General features: G+C 40.5%; 1 protein-coding gene across 8 annotated transcripts in view; it reads left to right on the plus strand.

The window, feature by feature from the left end:
* The first annotated feature begins 2,354 nt into the window (after positions 1–2,354).
* LOC115584857 (myelin transcription factor 1-like) overlaps positions 2,355–21,891 on the plus strand; it is a 36,183-nt gene continuing 16,646 nt past the window's right edge. For 2 of the 8 annotated variants that reach the window (XM_030422702.1, XM_030422708.1), the window contains exons 1-9: positions 2,356–2,948; positions 6,276–6,376; positions 6,573–6,627; positions 11,617–11,659; positions 11,752–11,820; positions 13,137–13,348; positions 13,797–14,885; positions 17,775–17,894; positions 18,242–18,332. In XM_030422702.1, the coding sequence (XP_030278562.1) occupies positions 6,573–6,627; positions 11,617–11,659; positions 11,752–11,820; positions 13,137–13,348; positions 13,797–14,885; positions 17,775–17,894; positions 18,242–18,332 (1,679 nt within the window). In that variant the 5' untranslated portion in view covers positions 2,356–2,948; positions 6,276–6,376. Of the gene's footprint in view, positions 2,949–6,275; positions 6,377–6,572; positions 6,628–11,616; positions 11,660–11,751; positions 11,821–13,136; positions 13,349–13,796; positions 14,886–17,774; positions 17,895–18,241; positions 18,333–21,891 lie in introns of all 8 variants that reach the window. The other 6 variants (XM_030422704.1, XM_030422705.1, XM_030422706.1 and 3 more) reach the window with 6 other exon arrangements.

Here is a 21,891-nt window from a genome sequence, read left to right on the forward strand (position 1 = left end):
CCAGTTCTTGCATAGTCTCCAACATACCTCAGTACTGCTCCAGCCCAAGATGTTTGCTGACCAACCTACATTATTCTTCACTTCAACTGAATTAAACAGGCAGCAGGCACAAAAATATGCAGTTTGTAATCTCAGAGGAGATCTCCCCCTAGATACAGAACTATTTTATAACTATATGATGATAATAACACTTCACTACACACTATAAACTGAAATAACATTTTCAAATTTACCAGTAATCCACACATTTCATCTTTACAAATATAACCCTCAGAGTTTGGGAACGTTCCCTGGAGGTCATTTTTGTAAAACCTTCGAAGATCCTTTAAGGAATGTTTCCTGAAGGTTCTGTAAAAGTTTTTTGGCTATAGTCTTTAGAAAACCCTCAGAGAACAGGTTACACTACAAAAATATATTACTAATAATATCCACTGTATTTGGATATGGTAAGCTCTGAGACAACTATATCGAAATTGAGAGCCCGCTCCCAGCTGACATGTAACCCTCTGGAAATGTTCACAGGAACCTTTAGAGAACTGAGGGTTCTCAGAAGGTTAATTAGCGTAACCTTAAGTGAACCTTCAGAAAACACTCCATGGCGGTTCCTAAAGGTTTTTATGTTACCTTCACAGAGCCTCTGGTAAATGTTCGTTGAGGGATTTCATAAGGTTTTTTTGTGTAACTGCCAAAAACCCTTTAGCAGGTTGAAGTATAATCCCCTCCTATTCTTGAGAAATATACTCCTGAGTATTGCCCTTCTTTGAGTCTGATGTAAACTGCATCAACACGCAGAGGACTGCAGCGCTTCACAGGCCTGCCATTCCTAGTAACAGTTACTAAGCTGTGATTGGACGGTAGCTGTTTGGAGGAGGGGTTTAGCCTTCTTATTTATTGGTGGTTGAATAACTAGGTTATTGGTGCATTACTGCCACCAGCTGGACAGATGCAGTGGCTGCCTGATATTCCTTTTTTCTTATTCCTTACTACTCCTTACTGTTTCCTTAGAGAGTTTTCAGTGAAATATTGCTATAATGCAGAATTACTGTATTTTTTGTATTGCTGATTTACTGTGTTTTATATTGCTGTATTACTATATGTTTTGTATTGTGGATTGACTGTGTGTCTTGTATTGCTGTATTACTGTATGTTTTGCAATGTTTATTTGGTGTACATGACTTGTCGATAGTAAAAAGTATGTACATTCAATCGTTGATCAGTACAGATCAATACAGGAGGGTTGATAAAGGTCAGAGGCACGAATCAACAGACACTGTGCAGACACTGTGTTGAGGCGGCATGTGAGCATAACAAATACCATTTGTACCCAAACAATAAGTTGAACCTGAGAAAATTGTATGGTCCAAGGCCAATGCCAGTTGTACATAGCAGGATGTTGTTATAATGTGTATCAACAATGTGAGATAACTTGGGTACGAACACTGTGACACTACTGTGAGTTATCAGAAGTTCTTCTGAGCTGTGAAGAACTCAACTAGCCCTGTAAATCGGCACACAACAGTAGACACACATGTAATCTGCATGTACTGTCTAGAGCTTGAATTCAGCTCTGTATGCTACTGCTGTAATATGTTTTGTCAAAGGTCATAACAAAAGAAGTTGAAAAAAAAAAAAAAAGAGAGAAAAGAAAATGTAATAATTCATCTATGTAAATCTGGAATGTTGAATATAATTCATATAACCATATATACATGTCTGATATGAACATAATCCATACACACTTCGTTTGTCCAGTATTCATTCTTTTTTTTCTTTGCACTGCTTACACAGTCACAACTTCACAGCAGTTGATTTGTAAACCGATTAATGGAGTATAATTTTACAGTGTCAGCCGAGATGGTTGTGATAGACTATACACAGTAATGTCTTTTCACATGTTATTGTATACAGTGTGTCCTGAACATTGACAATGCTTACTCTTTATTATTCTTATTAATATCTTTATTATCATTGTCATCATCATCGTCATTCTGATGTTCAGAGTTTTTGTTGCCCTTGTTCCTAGCAGTAAGTCTGTTTCTGTGTAGTACACTGAAAGCAATGTCAAAGACCTTTCTGTACAGACTTGGTCAATAAAGCCAAATCTGAGTTTCTCTCACATGGATACACACAATAAAATAAATAACAATAAAATGAATGTACAGTATGTGTTGCTTAAGGACGGTACCTCTTCATATTTTAAAATTGTTTGTTAATAACATGAAAACATGAAGTCTAGGCAGCTGTCTGTCGTTCTCATTGGTTGATCTGGGACACAGAAACAAAGCTGTGCTCTCTGATTGGCTGATCTTGAGGGCAATAGTGAACTGTACTGGCTTAAGAGTTTTTTTCCAGAGATGAGCGGCTGAGGATGACAAATACTGTACAGAGTAGCATTTGATTAATTAAGTGAACAGTCGGTAAATAGTATGGTCCACTACCAGTGATAGTAATACTAGAAAGCCTAATGCTGCTATGAGCTACTGTCACAACTCAGCTAGTTTTATGTCACTGGGGGGTTCGCTGATTGTGCTTGAGTGTGTTTGGTCAGATCCGTCCTAACTCTCCTCCTCCATATCCCATCCACCAGCTGCTCGATGGCTCTTTAAATATTGACACCGTGTTCGCCTCTAGCAGCCACGGAGCAGGCCGAGGGGCAGACCAGTCCAAGCGGGGCGGCCCTTCCATGAGCTGCGGCCGGCTGCAGCTCTCCTGTCCTCCTGCAGGGGGCAGTGCAGCGGGGCTTCTGTCCATGGTGCTGAAGATTCGGCTGGATCTGTCCGGGGTGCTGAACAGCTCAGGGGACCTGGGCTCAGTCTGAGGATGCTGTCACACTGATTCAGTCCATGCCACTTCCTTCTGGTGCTTTATTGTGGTTGTGTGATACAGTGAACAGAATCTATCTGCCAGCCCGGAGATGTCGGTGTGGAGGGGGAGGGGAGGGCAGTAAGGTAAGGCTTTATGTCTCTGACAAAGAGCAGTTGTCGGTATTTTCCGTGCTCTCGCTGCAGGCCCTACGGTGGATTTACACAGCAGGGAGGATGTGATATGCGACATGTACGCTCCTCCACACTGGATGTCAGTGTGCTTCCGACGGTTTCTTTTCATGCAGAATCATTTCAGCTCGTTCCAATAATGTGCGGACGGTCAGGCTTTAAAAGCCACTGTTATTGTCGCTATTTCCGGCCGCTACAATGGCGGCACAGTGTCGATACAGTCTGTGTGGAAGTGTCAACTGCTGAAGACCGGCGGCCTTTGTATGTGCTGTGTTTGTCAGCGTGCCAGCAGAGGAGAGCAGAGAGGCCTCGTCCTCGTTAGCAGCTCGGCCTACATCACTGCTGTCAGAGCACAACGAGCCGATCGCTCTGTTGGCTTTATATTCGCATTTATATTGTGCGTGTGTAATATCTTCTGCTAGGCTAAATGTAGACATCAGTAACGTTACACGTTTAAACTAATGTCAGCTGAGTGTCCGTGATGCCAGGGCCTGCCAGTAGGCACTGAGTCACTTCAAACCTATTTCTGGCCCGTGAGCCTGTACGAAGATCCCCAAACAGCCTGCTGTCACACTGTGAGGACATACCTTTGTGTTCTCAAATGTTATATATTCACGTGATACATGTCGACATCATGTCTGGGTTTTTTTCTTTCTTTTCAGTATTGAAAATCTTTAATCAAAAATAGGCGTTAGTTATTATGAAATAAGTCCTTATAATATACTTATTAACATTTGAAGACTATACATATTCATAATATCATAGTAAAGACGTCTATTGTTAGATTATTAGATATTTATAAGCTCTTATGAGAAACGTATTCAATGTTTGACTGCTTACTAGCCTAATGAGTTTATTACAGCATACATACTTATAAAGTAACTTGCCTATTATGTCGTTGTTAAACCTTTATTAAGATTAATATATATTTAATTATGCACTTTTTAACAGTTAACAATGCTTTTTGCAACAATGACATATTATGTAAGTCAGTTAAACTCAATAAATGTGTTTATAATGCTATTATACCCAATTATAAGAAACTCATAAGGCGTTTATTAACAATATTTAGGTGTCAATAAACTATTAACACGTTTTGTTACAAGTGCTTATAAATGTCTTATAATCTATCAATATTATCACTGTTACTCTATTATTAACACTTGTATGGACTTATTAATCTTAATAACCTTCTTATAAGGACTTCTACATGCCTTATTATCTTTATAATTATATTTTTATTTATATATTTTATTATGGTATTAAGTTCTAGATTAGACTCTTATAACTAATACAATTTCAAAAGATACACTCTATGTCCATGTCATATAGATTCTGTTGCTATCTGGTGCAATGCATCATAGCGAGATCAAAGCCAAAATGAGCCAAGCCCCCTTTTTATCTATTTGTCACCTAAATTAGTTATATACTGTACGTTTCTGTCTGATGATGGAACAAGAAGAAAAATCTTTTGAAATAAAGATGTATTTTTTTATAGTGTCCTTTAAGATTAAAACAGTGTAACCAATTAAAGAGTTAATTTTTCAATCAGGAAAATTCTTGAAAAGCCAAACTTCTTGAAAAGATACAGTGCTGCTTATATATGTGTGTGTGTGCGTGTGTGTGTGTGTGTGTGTGTGTGTGTGTGTGTGTGTGTGTGCGTACACAGTTGTATGGGCAGGTGTATGCTCAAGTCTTGCACTTTAAACACACACCAGTTCTTGATGGACCAAAAGTTGAAAATCTTAACTGATGTACATTGTATAATTTGTTGAAAACAAAATGACGTTATCTGTATGGACCTGTGTGTGCACTCCAGACAGTGTCTGGGCATGCTCCTGATGGCTTGCCGGATGGTGTCCTGGGGAATCTCCTTTTGGTCCTGGATCAGGGCATCACTGATTCTGTACCAATAGGTACCTAGGGTCCACTGCACCAGTACAAGGTCTGGAAAATGCCGTAGACAGGCATCAACCCAGCAGCAGTATCTGCTCCTTTGTGCAGGAGGAAGGAACACAGCCATAGACCTACAAAATCATCTCCAGCAAGCTACTGGTGTGCATATTTCTGAGCACACTGTCAGATACAGACTTCATGAGGGTGGCATGAACGTCCGACATCCTAGTGGGACCTGTGCTCACAGCCCAGCACCACACAGCTCAACTGGCATTCCCGAGTGAAGACCAGAATGATCAGGTCTGCCATTGTATCTCGTTCTCTTCACAGATGAGAGCAGCTTCACACTGAGCACGTGTGACAGGTGTGAAAGAGTCTGGAAGCAGTGTGTTGGACATTTTGCTGCCTCTAATTTCATCCAACATGGCCGGTTTGGCAGTAGGTCAGTGATGGTCCGGGGAGGCATATCCTCAGAGGGATGCACAGACCAGCCTACAGTACCCTGACTGCTGTTAGGTACCAGGATGAAATCCTCAGAGCGACCATCAGACCATACACTGGTGCAGTGGGCCCTGGGTTCCTCCTGGTGCAGGATAATGTCATGTGGCCAGAGTGTGTAGGCAGTTCCTGGATGATGAAGGTACTGGTACCATTGACTGGCCGTCGTGTTCCCCTGTAGCACAGTCACATACTGTCCAGGAGCTCGCTGATGCTCTGATCCAGGTCTGGGAGGAGATTGACTGTTGTTACATCATTTTGTTCTCAACAGATTATACAATGTACATTAGTAAAGATTTTCAACTTGAACAAGTCATTCATTAAGATGTGATCAAACAATCAATCAATCTTCATGTGTAAACACCTATCACAACAAAACTCATGTGTTATATCTTTGGAAAAATGTGCCTCTTGAAAAGCTGAGTTTCACATAAAATCACCAGGTTTGTGTCTATTCAGCAGCACAGTAAGTGAATTTAGCTAAAAAAGTTGCTCCAACGATATCACTTTTACAGAGTTGGGGGACTCACAAGATCCAGGTTTTAATAACAAATCTAAATTGAATTAGCAGAGGCAGATTTTTGGTTGTTAGCATGGGTCAAGCCCACAAAATTCTGGATTCTTCATTTCCCATCATGCAGCTTGAGTATCTTTTTACTAGACCCTAACGTCCTGACTTGTAAATGCCCACATACTGTATTTCAAACTTCACACCACCAGTTTGTTATGGAGGCTTTTTTCCTATGATAAAATGCCATGGTAACCCTGATGATCTCACTATGAGAGAGAGATCATTATACAACTTATTTGCAAACTTCATTATTTCTACAATGACGAGTAAACTGGCCATCATCTGTAAAGTAATTCTTTTTCATCACTATCTCACAGGAACAGGGTTGCTCTCCAACACAGAATGAGTTCAGAGGCTGGACACTGAGCCAACAGTGGATGAGAGTAGAGACAATCAACCAGAGAGGACGAGCATCAAAGTATCTATCAATCTATCAATCAATCTACCACTCTACCACTCTACCTATCTATCTATCTATCTATCTATCTATCTATCTATCTATCTATCTATCTATCTATCTATCTATCTGTCTGTCTGTCTATCTGTTTGCCTGCCTGTCTGTGCTGCACTTCATCACTTCTCTTCATCTTGCTCATATCTTTCTTTTTGTTAAGATGAGCCAAGACACTACAGAGACACGAACACGAACCCGCTCCAAAGGTATCCGGGGTCAGTACACACACACACACACACACACACACACACACACACACACACACACACACACACACACACACACACAGTGTGGGAGGACCTTGTGAATATATTGTGCAGAAACCAAGAGGGGACTCAAGTGTTGTCCTGATATCAGCAGGAAGGAAGCTAGTTTGCTCTGTTAGCCACCATTTAAGAGCTAATGGAGCTAATAGTTTACCACAGAACTAGCATTAAAAAGCTGACAGTTTCTGTTCAGACGGACATGAAGCATTAAACAGTGAACTGCAGATTACTGTGACAAAACAGCAAGTTCACAGTTTTGAGGTAAAAGTACTTTGAGTGGAGACACTCTTTATCAAACTGCTGTCAGAGTTTAAACTACAAATAATTGCATATTGACTGAATACAATTTGAACATAAAACACTAATGCACTTTGGTATTCAAAACTATGTTGTTGAACCTAGTATTCCTTTATAGGAAAAACACATAATTTGGTTGATATGATTTCCATTTGGCCCCTAAATGTCTTTATTTGCTCCTAAGTTAGCTTGGTTTTGTTGACGCTGAGCAATAGATCTGTTCTCTTTTCACAATTCTGCTTCTTAGGAGAGGGCAACTTAACTATTTAAAGCATAAAGGAATGTATCGCACATTTCTGAGCTACAATTAAAGAAAAAGACCCTTTCAATGTGGAATATGCATAGCATTTGCACCAGTTCGAGGGCATTTTTATCAGACACTTTTGTCCAAAGTGACATACAGTAATTCATACATTCATAAAATGATGGCGGTGGCTGCCATGCAAGGTGACCAGCACATCAGGAGCAGTTTGGGGTTCAGTATCTTGCCCAATTAAGGAAACTTCGACATGCAGCTAGGGGGAGCTAGCGGAGCTGTCCAATACTATTATATATCTGCAAAGATAATCAAAGTGAATAACTGACATGTTTATCATAAGGTCTCTAAAATGTAAAGCCTCAACCTGGACCAAAATACCAGCAAAGAGATTATCTTATCCATACTATCTATCTGTGTAGCTTTAGCTTTATATCTGTCAAATATGTGGCCAGTTTGTTCCTTTCTGGGTTAAATTCACGTTTTTGGACACGGTGAAAGGTGAAAGTCACAAAATGACTGAAGTTGCAACAAACTTTGTAGCATTGTAAACCTTGTTTATATGTTTTTTTGGGTTCATGTAATTCAATATAATACTTGTAAATTGATTTAAAAATTGGATCAATGTAATTGCATTCAGTTCGGCAAAAATACATTTAAATGGTTATGATTAAAAAATGTGAATGAAGCAAAAGTCTTGTAAATTGTTTAGCTTCATGACGATTTAAACTGAATTCTGAGTAAAGTAAGCTAATCTGTGGTCCAGAATCCAGGGAGAAATGTAGAAAATCAAGTTCAATTAGATTTTGCGTAATTAGATTTGGAAAAATGTGATGTATAAGACCAACAAAATTCCACACCGACAACTTCAATTTTGATATCATTAAAAAATCAAAGCTGCAAAGCAGCGATGAACAGGCCCTCGCAGTCCACGCGCGTCAGGGCATGCTGCCGTCGGGGTGTGCCACATAGATCTATTGAGGGTAAGACCCTCTACATGTTTGAGCAATTTGGAGTAGATGCCAAATTGTATGTGGAAGTTATAATTAGTTGATGGTTTTATGGCGAAGCATCAAAATGGACTGCGCCACCAGGTGTGACGTAGGTGAAAGCTTTTGATACGTTTTGTCCACAGATGCTACTTGCAAAGTTTGTTGCAAATGGCTGAAATGGCCTAGGAGGAGTTGGAAAAATTAAGTTTATAATTTTTTCACAGAGCCTTAGTGGCTCATGGGGAAGTAGTCACCTGAGTTTCATGTCATTCAGACAGACCAATGTGGAGATAGCCAACACTTTGTGTTTTGAGCAAAATGTACAGGAAGTTGTTATTTAATAAAATGAGTATTGTTTGGAATATCAAAATTCTTTTAATAATTTTTGTCAGGAGAGTCCACAGATGCAAAGTTTGGTGCAAATTGGTGAAATCGCCTGAGAGGAGTACGAAAAAGTAGGTTTGCAACATTACGCGAATTTGCGGAAAAAAACGGTAGGCGGAAATGGGTGTGGCCTACATCAGATATTCACCAGAATTCAGGGAGCGCATGGATGTAAGGTTTTTGAATGTGCAACAAAGTATATGTGAGCCAAAACGCACTTTCCTTGATTATAGCACCACCTAGTGGTTGAAATTGAGTACGACAATAGATTATGACATTTTTGGGCAGGTGTGACATATATTCCAAGTTTGGAGAGTTTTCGGGTATGTTCAGGCAGTGAAAAATGTGATCATTGTGGAGGAAAAAGTGGTCATTCGAAAAACAATAGGGACCTCGCAGGTCAAGACTTGCTCGGGCCCTAATAATGAAAATGGCCGACTTCCTGTTGGAGTGACGGTTTGGTGCGGTGGATGTTTTTTGTGCGTCTGTTGATGATACATATGCATACCAAATTTCATTCATGTATGTGCATGTAGAAGGCGGGGCTTGGATTGTTAATATTCCAGGGCGCGCTATAGAGTCCTCTGGTAATGCCTTTAGTCAGGTATCGTCAGGAGTGCATTGCGAATCATTCTACCAAGTTTGGTCTTAATCCAACCAACCGATGTAGAGATATAAAATACTTAAATTTAAACAGAACCACCTAGTGGTCATCTGCCAAAATTTTGCACAGAGCCTCAGGGGCTCATGGGGAAGTAGTCACCTGAGTTTCACGTCATTTGGACAGACCAATGTGGAGATATGCAACACTTTTTGTGTTGAGCAAAATGTACAGGAAGTTGCTATTTAATAACTTGAGTATTGTTTGGAATATCAAAATTATTTTAATAAGCTTTTGTCAGGAGAGTCCACAGATGCTGTGTGCAAAGTTTGGTGCAAATCGGTGAAATCGCCTGAGTTGAGGAGTTCGAAAAATTAGGTTTGCGACATTTTGCAAATTTGCGGAAAAAAAAGATTGGTGGAAATGGGCGTGGCCTATATCACGAGATTCAGCAGAATTCAGTGAACGCGTGGATATAAGTGCACATGCTTGCACTGATGTGATGTTTCATGTTGCATATTAATTTAATCCATGGCAAGATTAACATGTTGACAGCACACATGTGACCTACACATTGTAAGAGATCTGAAATCAACAAGGACTCCAATGTTGGATGGCTAACTGGCCACAGGCCTGCTGTGTTAAACTAGTTTATGTTAAATTTTTATATATAAACATGGCCATTTAAAAGTTTGGAATTACCAGTTAGAGACACAAACTGTTCAATGGCTGAGAGTACTATATGTTCTTAAGTAGTATAAAGCCTGTTGTGGCATGAGAGAAAGCTGCATTAAATCTGATAAACTGGTAATGTACAGTACCTTGGTGGCAGGTTTTGAAAGGTCGTTCCCTGGTCTATCATTGCACTCCTATAAAACTGCTGGAGTCATTATGGATACTTTAAAATAAAATGATCCGAGCAGAAGTAGAGATATAACCTTTTTCATTTTCAATTAATCATTTTTTAAAGAAAAAAGCTTATCTTGAGAGCATGCACCCAAATGCTAATCCCTTACTGCAGCAGCTTGGGTTTGACTCAAACCTGGAGCCCTCTGTTCCATTTCATCCTCTCTCTTTTCCCTCCATTTTCATGTTAGGAAAAACACAAATCTAAAAAAAAATGCTCCTTCTAAAACGTTAAAAAAGGAACAGACAGTTACTCCAGGGTAAGCACTAATAAAAGAGAGTGCAAGGAGGGATGACATATTTTTGGAGGCCTACCTGTAAGTTATCAGCCCTGGTTCCCTTGACAAACACCTTATGGGATTTTGGAGTATTTTGGCTTACTTATGAAATTCAGTGGAAAACACAAGTTTACATTACAAAATGTTTTGTTCAGCAAGATAATCTTCACAAATGAACACCACTTTTATAATCTCTGAGCCATAAATGCAGTCACCAGGAATAAAAAGCTAATGTGGGCTATAGGTTAAATACATCACAATGTCACTACCACCAAGCTTCCTACATACTGTACAGACTTTACCAGAAATTGATCAGTGTACAAGTTGTAAAGAGTACCTAGAGTTGGAATACTTTGCTTAAGTGTAAAGATGGACTAGTGAGTAGATGAGTCTCAGTGTGTTCAGTGTGATGACGTTTAATGACCCCGACAACCTCGTAGTCTCTTTTAGCCTTTTTTGAGCAACTGCCTCTTTTAAGACACATAATGCTTTATAATTCGCGAGTGGAGTTTCTACTGATGTATTTTATGTTGTAGAGCAAAACAAGAAAATCTCTTAAGCTTTGTTTACCACAGACCTTATTTCAGGCATTCAACTGAAAACACTTTCAAAAAGACTATTGACTGCGATGAGCTGAAGTACAAATACATGAACGTATTTTGGGGTTTAAGGACTCAGTCCCATGGCATTCTATAGGACATGGAAATATCAACTAAACATACTATGAACTGACAAGTCAGAGTTAAATCTGTGAAAGACAACCTTAGAGGAGACTGCAGACGGCCCAAAGAAAAGCAGGTTGCCAAAATATTGAGAGACAAAATGCAGTAATTTATTATTAGGCATTATTGAAGGAAAACAGAAATATATTAGTATAACAGGTGAATTGTAACTTTTAATAGTTAGTACACATTGAAATTAAGAAAACCTGTGGCCCCTCTACAAGTGCAAGTACAAGTTTAATCATTTTGGTTGCTGTTGTTTCTTTGAGCATCTTACCTAACAAACTGGCATTTTGGCAAATTAATAGTCTCTTCGGGTCCCTGGAGGTCTGTGGCCCCAGATCAGTTGTGCTACTTGCCTGGTTCATAATCCAGCCATGCTGACAACACTTTTGATACGCTGCATGAACATTATTAAAAGTATTATGGTCTTTTCATACCAAGAGAACTCATGTGACTTTTATTTCTGCATTTAATGATCCTCCTGCCCCTTTGCTCTCAGTTTTATCCGAAGTCGTGGGACAAGAGATGAAGCAGGAATTAAGGTAAGCAAATCTAGGCTTTGCAACAGTTGACTTCCATAGTGTTTGAAGTGTGTCTTTGTGTGTATATGACACGTGTATTTGCTGTGTGCCAGTAGCAGCTGTCCCACCCCAGGATGTGATGGCAAAGGCCATGTCAGTGGAAGATACTCAAGACACAGAAGGTAGGATCATGTATATAATGTCATTATAATGTATTTCATAAAATGTTTTACATAACAGTCATCGAGCAAGAACACATATCAAAAGCTTCATGATATGTCACCTACAGAGAGAACACAGAATCAAAAGAGAGAATAAAGAAACTGATAGTACAAACATATACATGAATTATTATTCTTTGGACGATTTTTTTTTGGCCATCTTGTTCAGCCGGGGATGTTTTCACTTGCCTAATTGCTTCACAAAGTATTCCACAGAGTACAAACTGCTTCTGTGGTAAGTCACTCTGAAATGCATCTCCAGGATCACATTTCACCATGATGACACACACACACACACACACACACACACACACACACACACACACACACACACACAAACACAGATATTGATTTGTGTCAGTTTTTGTCCTCCAGAGCAGTGGCTAAGCACAACAGATGTAAGAATAATCCTGCATAAATATAAATAAGACACATGGTTTTAGTACCCGGCCAGGCATATTATCTGGACCAGCAGTCCAGACTTTTTTGACATCTCACTCTCACAGGAGACTTCCCTCCTGCCTAGAGACAGCAGTCATCATTACTGTATCGTTAAAAGTCTGATGTGTCTAGTCTTAAATTCTACCGCCCTGTGGCTCTCACCCCCAAACAGATAAAGTTATTTTGGAAAAACAATGTTTGTCTCTAATTGGACAAGCTGTCCCCAATTAATTGATCTTTAGTCTGAAATTTGTACTCAGAAGTAGCCTTTGTCAGAAACACACCCACACACACTCACAAGGTGAAGCCAGTGCCGGCCAAACTGTCATGGCTGGTAAATATAATTCTTTATAGCCGACAGTTACATTGTATATACAAGTATATGTATCAAAAGTAAAATACTTGATTTGTTTTGCTGTTTACGAAGTGAAGCAACAATCAAAACTTCCATGAAAACAATGCTTTCTATGAAAATGGTACAGTGTATAACTGAACTATAACACATTCATTTTGTCAAATCCTTGAGAAACACCTGCATGTTCAGCTTATATGACACAAAGGCTGCCTGGAGTTACTACCATTATTATGTTGTCTATTTGGTCATTTCCTGTGTAAAACATTTTGATTCTCCTTTTCCTTGTAACAAATAAATGAATAAATGATAAGAATATGACAGTCCTTTAAGTCCTGCTAGTGGTGTCTAGACACTACAACATCAATTTCATCTAACACTGTAAAAGGACTGGACAGAGCAACAACAAGGTGTCGATTCTGCTGTTAAATGTTAGCGTGTTGGGTGTCAGCATTCACTTCCATACCCATTTGGCATTCCTTAGTGTACTGGGATGCCCGATTGTGAAGAAAAGGAAGCTGGAGGAGGCTGAGGCCGAGGAGAACCAGTCTGCTCCCAAGAGGAGGAACCAGCCTGTCAAACAGCCAGCAGATGAAGGTTTCACTGCAGACAGTGAGGAGGAAGTGGAGGAGGAAGAAGAAGACCTCAAAGAGAAGAAGAAAAACAAAACAAAAAGCAGGCCTGAGGATATCAAAGGTGAGTGAAACCAAACCAGGGAAATTACCATTAAAAAACTGACATTACAGCACAGTAGCAGTGTGGAGACCAGAGCAAGAGAGAGGTGGCTTATCACCTAAATTATCCTGCGACACATCGGATCACACCAAACCGGGCCTGTGTTCGAAGACTAATGTTGCCATTTTGGAAATTAGCATTGAATAATGCTTTACAACATTATTAAAATACAGGAACAAAAGACTGAGTAGAGGACTGACAGCTGATGAAAAGGATGGTTTGGATAGATGTTGCAGGGAGAAGAGTGTGTCCTCTGAGTGTGGAAGCAGACTAGAGTCGAATGCCTTAGCTTCACTTTATTAATGATAAACAGGGCAGGTTCAACTGAAAGGTCAGTCACATTGCACATCTCAGTTGTAAGTTCTCATGGAGAGATGACAATGACATGTATCTATATTTTCATCCACAGCAGACTGCTCACTAAGGACAGACGTCACAGAAACAACAGTTTGTCCTGCGGCTAAAGACGGCAAGAATGAAAGCATCACCTCAGAGACTGAGAACGAAACTGACAGTGAGAAAAGTGAGGAGCCGAAGCCAGTAATCCTCACAGATGATCATAAACAGGAGGAAATTGAGACTAAGGAGGAGGAAGAAGGTCAGCTGGTGATGAAGGACCAGGCATCAAAGCAAGCTGAAGAAGAAACGTTGGTTACTGAGCTAAAAGACACAAAGGAGAAGGATGATGAGAAAGCTGAAGAAGAAGAGGAAAATGACGAGGAAGAGCAGCAAGAAAGGCAAGCGGATATTGTAGAAGAGAAGGAGGTGGAAAGACAGATGATAGGGCAGGAAAACTCTGATCACCAGTACTCCAGTGGAGATTACAAACATCAGGCCAAAGAATCATTGGAGGACCAGAGTAAGATGGAGGGACGGGAGGAGGAGGAGGAGGAGGAGGGCGAGGAGGAGGAGGAAGAAGAGGAAGAGGAGGAGGGAGAAGAGAGGGAGGTCCACCAAGAGTTTACTTCTCCTTTCACTTTGAGTCCATGCACTCAGGGATCTGAAGCCGCACTCAGGGAAGAAAAGGTCAACACTCCCATGACTGAGGAAGAGGAAGATGATGAAGAGCCAGAGGAAGACAGAGAGGAAGAGGAGGATGAGAGGCAGGGGAAAGAAGCTGGAGAGGTGGTGGAGGAGGTAGAGGAAGACCAAGACTCTAGCAAAGCCTCTTCGACTACAGTGGTTATAGAAGTCCGCTCTGAGGAGGATGATGACGAAGATGATGAGGAGGAGGAGGAAGAGGAGGAGGAAGAGGAAGAGGAGGATGGAGAGGAGCAGGATCGTCTCTCAGAGGGCTCAGGAATCACAGATGACTCAGAGAACTGGGATATGACTCGGGGGAACCTGGGGCTTCTGGAGCAGGCCATCGCCCTGAAGGCGGAAGAGGTGAAGGGAGGTCAAGAGGCCCAGGGCTCCCCAGACTACCATCCATACAGCACCTCCAGCAAAAACTGTGAGCCTGCTGCTGCAGCCCGCCGCGCCGCACACTACAGCAAAGGTACACTTACTGTTACTACTAACAGACACAACAATAGTTCAAAATGCGGTCCTGGTTATTCTACAGTATAACATAGTGGATTACGGGCGACTGAAACTGTCAAAATTTGACATTTGTAAATAAATTAATGAATATTAAAATAATGTGCCATTAAAATGCATTAAAAATAATATTAAAAATAAATGAGGGCACTAATTGATTTCTTAAATGTGAAAGGAATGGATATCTATCACTTACACTGAAATCTCCAATTTGTTTATACATTTATTCATTACTAAATTTATTTATTGGTTGTTGTGAATGCTGGAGGCAACATGCACAGAATGCTTTAATTCAACTTTTAGATAGAACTGTGGGAAATGTTGTCTTTCAGCTGATGGTCTCATTTCAGATGTAGGACTTACACTTTTGGCTGTAGAAGCCCTATAGCGCCACACTCCACCAACTGCCCCATAAGCAACAGTGTTAACTCTGAGCCTCATTTTCTGGCGAGCAGATGGTACCAGTATTATCAGTCACTAGCTCCCTCATTTTTCACACTGCAGAAATAAGGACATCTCTGAGTTGAGCATGTCTCCTGATGCTCACAGGATCTATTCAGGCCATAACCAGTAAGTTTTTTTCAGGACGAGCAGGAGTTGGGAGGTGTTTTTCTATGTAATTAAATGGGCCCAACGAGACAGTTAGCGTTATTCATGCTTAGTTAGCAGACAAAGTAGTGGTAATACTTCTAGTACTACTATTACAAATACTGCTGTTACTATGACTACTACAGCTTTTACTACTACCACTACCACCAACACTTCTAATATTACTAGGCTATTACGATTAATACTACTTTAACTGTTACAGCTTCTACTACAACTATACTTATGAGACTCCACCTACTACTGGGGCCACTGCTACTACTTATACCACTGGAAATACTACTACTACCACTACTTCAATTACTATTGCTACTACTTCTACTTCTACTACTACTACATGAGGGGTTTTCATCAATGAAGTGCAACACATTAGTTTTATGCATTTCAGGCAATTATTGTTCTGTATATTCGGCAGTTTTTCCAAAATTACTTCAGTTGTCAGCATTTACACTGTGTTTTGTTCATTCTTAAAGCCAGACACTCAATTTAAACATATAAAAGTTTTAAAATGCATTCAACTTTTCAGTAACAAATTGTCACACTCCATAAGCTGTTCAAAACACAAATTCAAACCAACAATGCAGGTTAACTCCCAGCCTATAGTATATTTCGGATTCTACACTCTCACCCCACTACTGACTGTTCATACTACTTTACATGTGACTTCTAATATGTCAAATTCACTAATTCATTCTTGGCTGTAGCTTTTCAAGAAACCCCAAAATAAAACCCCCATATTTTAATATATTCTTGTCATTATTCAAAGTTTTTGTAGCCAGTAATGTGCCTTTCAACAAACCTTAAAATATTCCACATTTGTCATGCATTCTTGGCATTATTGTAAGATTGACAGCCAGCAATGTAAATGTAGCATCAGCTTTTAACAAACCCTAAAATATTTTTCAGTGCACATTTGGTGTCAGCTTTTCAACAGCTGGCAAACACAAACCTAAGTTCTTCGGAACTTGCCTTGAGTGGTTCATGTAATTGTTTATGAAATACTTAATGTGACAGCCCCCTTATTAGCAAAATCTATACAGAATTTTGAAAGAAAATATATTAATACAATTTATTTCTTAATTTATCTTTTGTTTTGGCACATTTGGTCCTCCACAGGGGATATGGTTCTATTAACAGTGCTGTTACGTTTTTTTTTTTTTTTTGGAAAATATGTCACATGTTATATAAGTCTAATATGTCATATTTTCTTTACCAAAATATATTTATTTTGCATATATTTGTTGTTTTAGGTTTAATAAAACTCCAGTAGAACTATACTTGACAACCAGGACCGTTCACTGTTCCTGGATATTGTCTGTAAAAACCCTCTCTGTTTTGAATTCAGTGGGGGTTTTCAACGGTTATGTGTTCTTCGAAGAAGTCCTGATGAAATGCTTTTTTTGTGTGTTGGTATTCACTGCACAGGGACTCTTCACACGGCTTTGTGGTAAAATAATCAATCCTTTATTAAATTGGTGGTCCTAAAAGTAGTCACAATTATAAACATTAAGTCCAAGGCCTAGTCCACACATACACAGGTTTTTTTGAAATGCTTTTAAAACAAAAACGATCTCCATCTAGAGTCGCGTTTTAGCACAGTTTCTTCTAAAAAAAGCATGTCATATGTACCTATATAAACAGAAACAGACTGGCAGATCTGTTGGTGGGTGCTTAGTTGCAAAACATATTATGACCAATTTGTTCTTTTACCTACTCCTCTTTGTATACTTACTTACTACTACTACATACTATACTGTATTTGTTAGGTGTTAGGACTGGTACCTACGCTGGTATATGTTTTACTGCAAACGTGAAAGATCCTCACAGAATCCTCCTGGATAGTGGTGTTTTGATTTTAACATTGCTGAACAGCCACTTTTGTTTCTCTTTTCTATCACTGAATTATTATGTCTGTTTGTGTATTTTTTAAATATAAGCAATATAACATCAGTTCTGTCAATGTAAACTCAAACACTCCGCAATAACATAACACATACTCAGAGTTCACAGTAGCTAATGATGCTACCACCAGTGATGAGTCTTAATGCATAGAAAAGTTGTTTTTTAAGAAATACCTGTGTATGTGTGGACGGGGCCTAAAAAGAAGGGTGGTGGTACTTATAATGGTTGAGTGGATCAATACTTAAAGTTGCTAATCAAATCAAATCAAATCCATTTTTTTTTATATTATGTGCTTTAATTCAATATCGCTGACATCTTAACCACACCCTCCTGTATACAGAGAAGAAGGAAGTGAAGTGTCCCACCCCAGGATGTGATGGGACAGGTCATGTGACTGGGCTGTACCCTCACCACCGCAGTCTATCTGGATGTCCTCATAAAGACAGAATCCCTCCAGAGAGTGAGTAGCCAATACATTACCTTTAATATCACCAGAGACCACCAGGAGACCAATTTGACACGGCTAATGCATATTCTGTCACACAGTACATACATTCTTCTGTTACACTCCTTATATACACAATTTTTATTTATTTGTTTTATTGTTTCTATTGCTATTGCTATGCTATTACTAGTACTACTACTACTTTCTTTTGTTTTACTAATACAACTAGATGTGTTATCACAATTGCTTTTTCAACTACTGTGTGTTTCATATAAACTCTTCTTACTACTGCTAGTGATGTAAAACCATCTGCAGCAAACTAAAAAGACTGACCCGAGTTTGTGTCTGCTGTGTGTCTGTAGTCCTGGCTATGCATGAGAACGTCTTGAAGTGTCCGACTCCTGGCTGCACAGGCCAGGGCCATGTCAACAGTAACCGCAACACACACCGCAGGTTAATGACACACCCAAGGACACACACACACACACACACACACACACACACACACACATATACACACGCATGCATGCACACAAAACAGAGAATTGAGGACTCTAAAATAGCTGAAAGTTTGAATATTGAGCATCATTTCTTATTTCACAGTTTCATAGAAATCAATATTTGTGTTAGCATGGACCCTAATATTAGATCTCATAATCAGAATGATTGGCCAGTTGGGCTAAAAATGTCTCATGCAACTGTCTCCACTGGAAGAGACTGATCCGATCCGGTACAATCTGAATAATTAATTTACATTGAGAAATGGTGTAACTCTTTGATAATAACTTACATACGAAAACATTAGCCTCTAATAGCCATATATGAATGGAGCTGCAGGCTGAGCGGAGAGACGCTGAGGGCGATTCTGGGACAGTGGAAAAACATAATACCAAAAACCCTGACTGCCACGGACATCCAAGGTGACGAACCGTGAAGACAGGATGGCCATGAGTCGGGGGTTGCAGGGGGTTCGCTGACAGTAGGGCATGGTAGGGCAGACCAGAGTTTAAGCAGGCGAATAAAATGTATAACTTTGGGGAACCTGTTGACAATACACAGTACGGTGTAATTACATTCCGTCGGAGGCAGGCCTGTGGCGGCTGGAGCAGGCCAGTGGGAGCATGATGCAAGGCTTTGCTGCAGGCACAGACAGAGCAGCTGAGAAAGACTTGTTCTTGTCAGAATAGACAGTGGGCCAGTTGGAGGCTTTTTCGGAAACCTGAATGGCCTTTGAGGTGTTCCCCCACTGGAGCACATGGGGGAGACAACGGGTTCTTCAGAGGTTTCTTCTTCTGAGTGGGTGAACTGACGAGAGAGGGCAACGGGCTTAATGTTCTCAGAGCTGGGGCATTAGGTGAGGGTGTAGTTAAAGTGGCCCACAAACAAAAGTGGGGGATCAGCCGCTTGGCAGAACACAGATATGTGATGTTTTTATGGTCAGTCCACAAGAGGAAAGTATGGTCAGCTCCCTCTGGACAATGTCTCCATTCTTGACGGGCGTGGACAATGGCCAGTAACTCATGATTACCAACATCGTAGTTCTTTTCAGCTGGAGAGAGGAAGCGGGAGGATAAAGCTTCATCAATATAAGTTGGCAAAACCAAGGAAACTATGGAGTTGCCATGTTTTCAGGAGTCAGCAATCAGTCACGGCCTTCACTATGGAGTTAGAGTTTTGGCATGATTCTAACTCCATACTTCACTTTGGTGGGATCCATCTTCACCTGCCCTCGCTCGATGACAAAGCGCAGAAAATCCACGGATGGAGAGTGGAAGCGACATTTATCCACCTTAACGTAAAGTTTGTTTTCCAGGAGCCTCTGCAGTATCAAATGGGCACACTGAAAGTGCTGCTCCTGAATCTGGGAAAAGATTAGAATATCATCCAAATGGACGAACACAAACCAGTTCAGCATGTCACAGAGAACGTGGTTGACCGAGGCTTAGAAGACTGCAGGGGTGTTGTTGAGACCAAAGGGCATGACTTGGTTCTCAAAATGGCAAAGAGGAGTGTTTAAAACCGTCTTCCATTCGTCTCCTTCTCGTATGTGCACCCGATGATATGCATTGCATTGGTAGAGCTTGGAGAAGACAGCAGCCTGGTGGAGGGGTCCAAAATACTGAGTAGTCAGTGTAGTCAGTAGTCAGTGAGTTGCTGATGTAGGACTCCATGGCATCTCATTCAGGGCAAGTAAGGTTGTAGAGACAGCTCACAGGAAGAGTGGCACCAGGAAGTAGGTTGATTGAACAGTCATACGGTCTGTGGGGAGGTAGTGAGAGTGCAAGGTCCTTGCTAAATACGTCCTAAGATGACTGGGGAGTGAGGTGAAGGGATAACAAAAACATTTTTAGTCTCTGTGAGTGAGAATGTTAGATTGGGAAACAGTGTCAGAGTCAATAAAGTTATCCCCAGCACATAAGAGTCTGTTGAGACCACGATAGAGTTCCTTGAAGCTGGATGTGAGAGGGGGGAGAAGAGGTTGTAGTTGATCCGTTAATCAGCGTCCTCCTGTTGCTTGATGAGCCTGGTCTTTTGGCAGCCTGGGACAGAGGAAGATGGCAAGTGGATGTTGCCCACAGTAGAGACACAGCATTTCCCTGAATCTCCGCTGGCGTTCTCCAGAGAGATGCTGAGGGTTCAGACGGGATGGAACGATTTGGCACTGGAGTAGTGAAGAGACCAGCAGGAGTTGATCAGCTGATGACATGCAGATGCATCTGTCCACAGCAGCAGTCATACCCACGCAAAACGGACACACACTAGGAAGGAGCAGGCGAGGAGAAAGGAGAGGGGAACACATAACACCAAAAGCCCTGACTGCCACAGCTGAGCCGTTTACAGTGAATGCTTAATCTGATCGTTTCTCTCTGTTTGGGATAATTATATTCTTTCTGCACATTGGCCTCATGTGGGGGTAACATTAGGTGGTGCTGCTTCCAGGAGGGACAGAAACATGGTGGTAACACAACAGAACTGCTCTGTGGATAATACAACAACAGGAAGGAGAACAATACTTTTTTTCAAAATACCCTTCGTTCACACTTTGTTCAGCATTTGTATGAACAACTCAATGAGTTGTGCTGAACAAAGTCTATTTTTGAAAAAAGTATTATTCATCATCTGTTATATTTCCAACAGATTTAGAGTGAGAGGAAAAACTTTGCACATGCCAAGAAAGTTATATTCTGATTAAAATATTTGGGACATGTGAACACACATCTTATTTCATCTCTTTATTTAGCATCCATGTAAACAGTTTAGTTGGAATCTCTATTCAGAATGATTACAATCAGATTCAAGAAATACTGTCCACGTGACCACAGCTAATCTTTGTACATAGTCAGTGGTTGGGCAGCTTTTCAGTTTTCAATAATGGTCTAAATTCAGTTTTGGAGTTCTTTTGATTCAAGTTCTGGAATAGTCAGCATAGAAATTATCCATAATTAAGACAGAATATTTGCACATACACAGTGAAACCCCAGATTGTATCAGTAGCCCCTTTCACACATAGACGCTGCATTATCGCCACAGCGTTGGTTCACCAGTTCTCCACCGTTAGTCGTTCACACAGAGCAAAGCATCTCCGCCTTAAAGACGAACCACTGTGTAATTCACACAGAAAGCCGGCACTGCGGCTCCTAAAGAGGCGTGACAGTACGCATCATGATGATGACGCCTGTGTTTTTTCAAGGTGTTTCCCCAGTGTCCTCCTGTCAATCTAAACCCACGACAGTTTATAATCATATGGATGCTATTATAATGTGTAGTGATTGAGCTACTGACCTACCAAACATCCTGGAAAGCGACAAAGTTAAGTTTTTTTGCTCTAAATTACATAATTACCTAATTGGCATCTTTAAACTGGACGCTTTCTGACTCTGTCACTTGCGGGGACGGAGGCTGTTTTCTGGGGGAAAGTTCACTGAAGTCTCGGTCCGAAGGGCGGACCGTCGCGGTGATTTATTTTCATCACAAACACTCGATGAGTTAAAGTTTTTTGCCGGTGACAGAT

This window comes from Sparus aurata, chromosome 7 (assembly GCF_900880675.1).
Source record: "Sparus aurata chromosome 7, fSpaAur1.1, whole genome shotgun sequence".
NCBI lineage: Eukaryota > Metazoa > Chordata > Actinopteri > Spariformes > Sparidae > Sparus > Sparus aurata.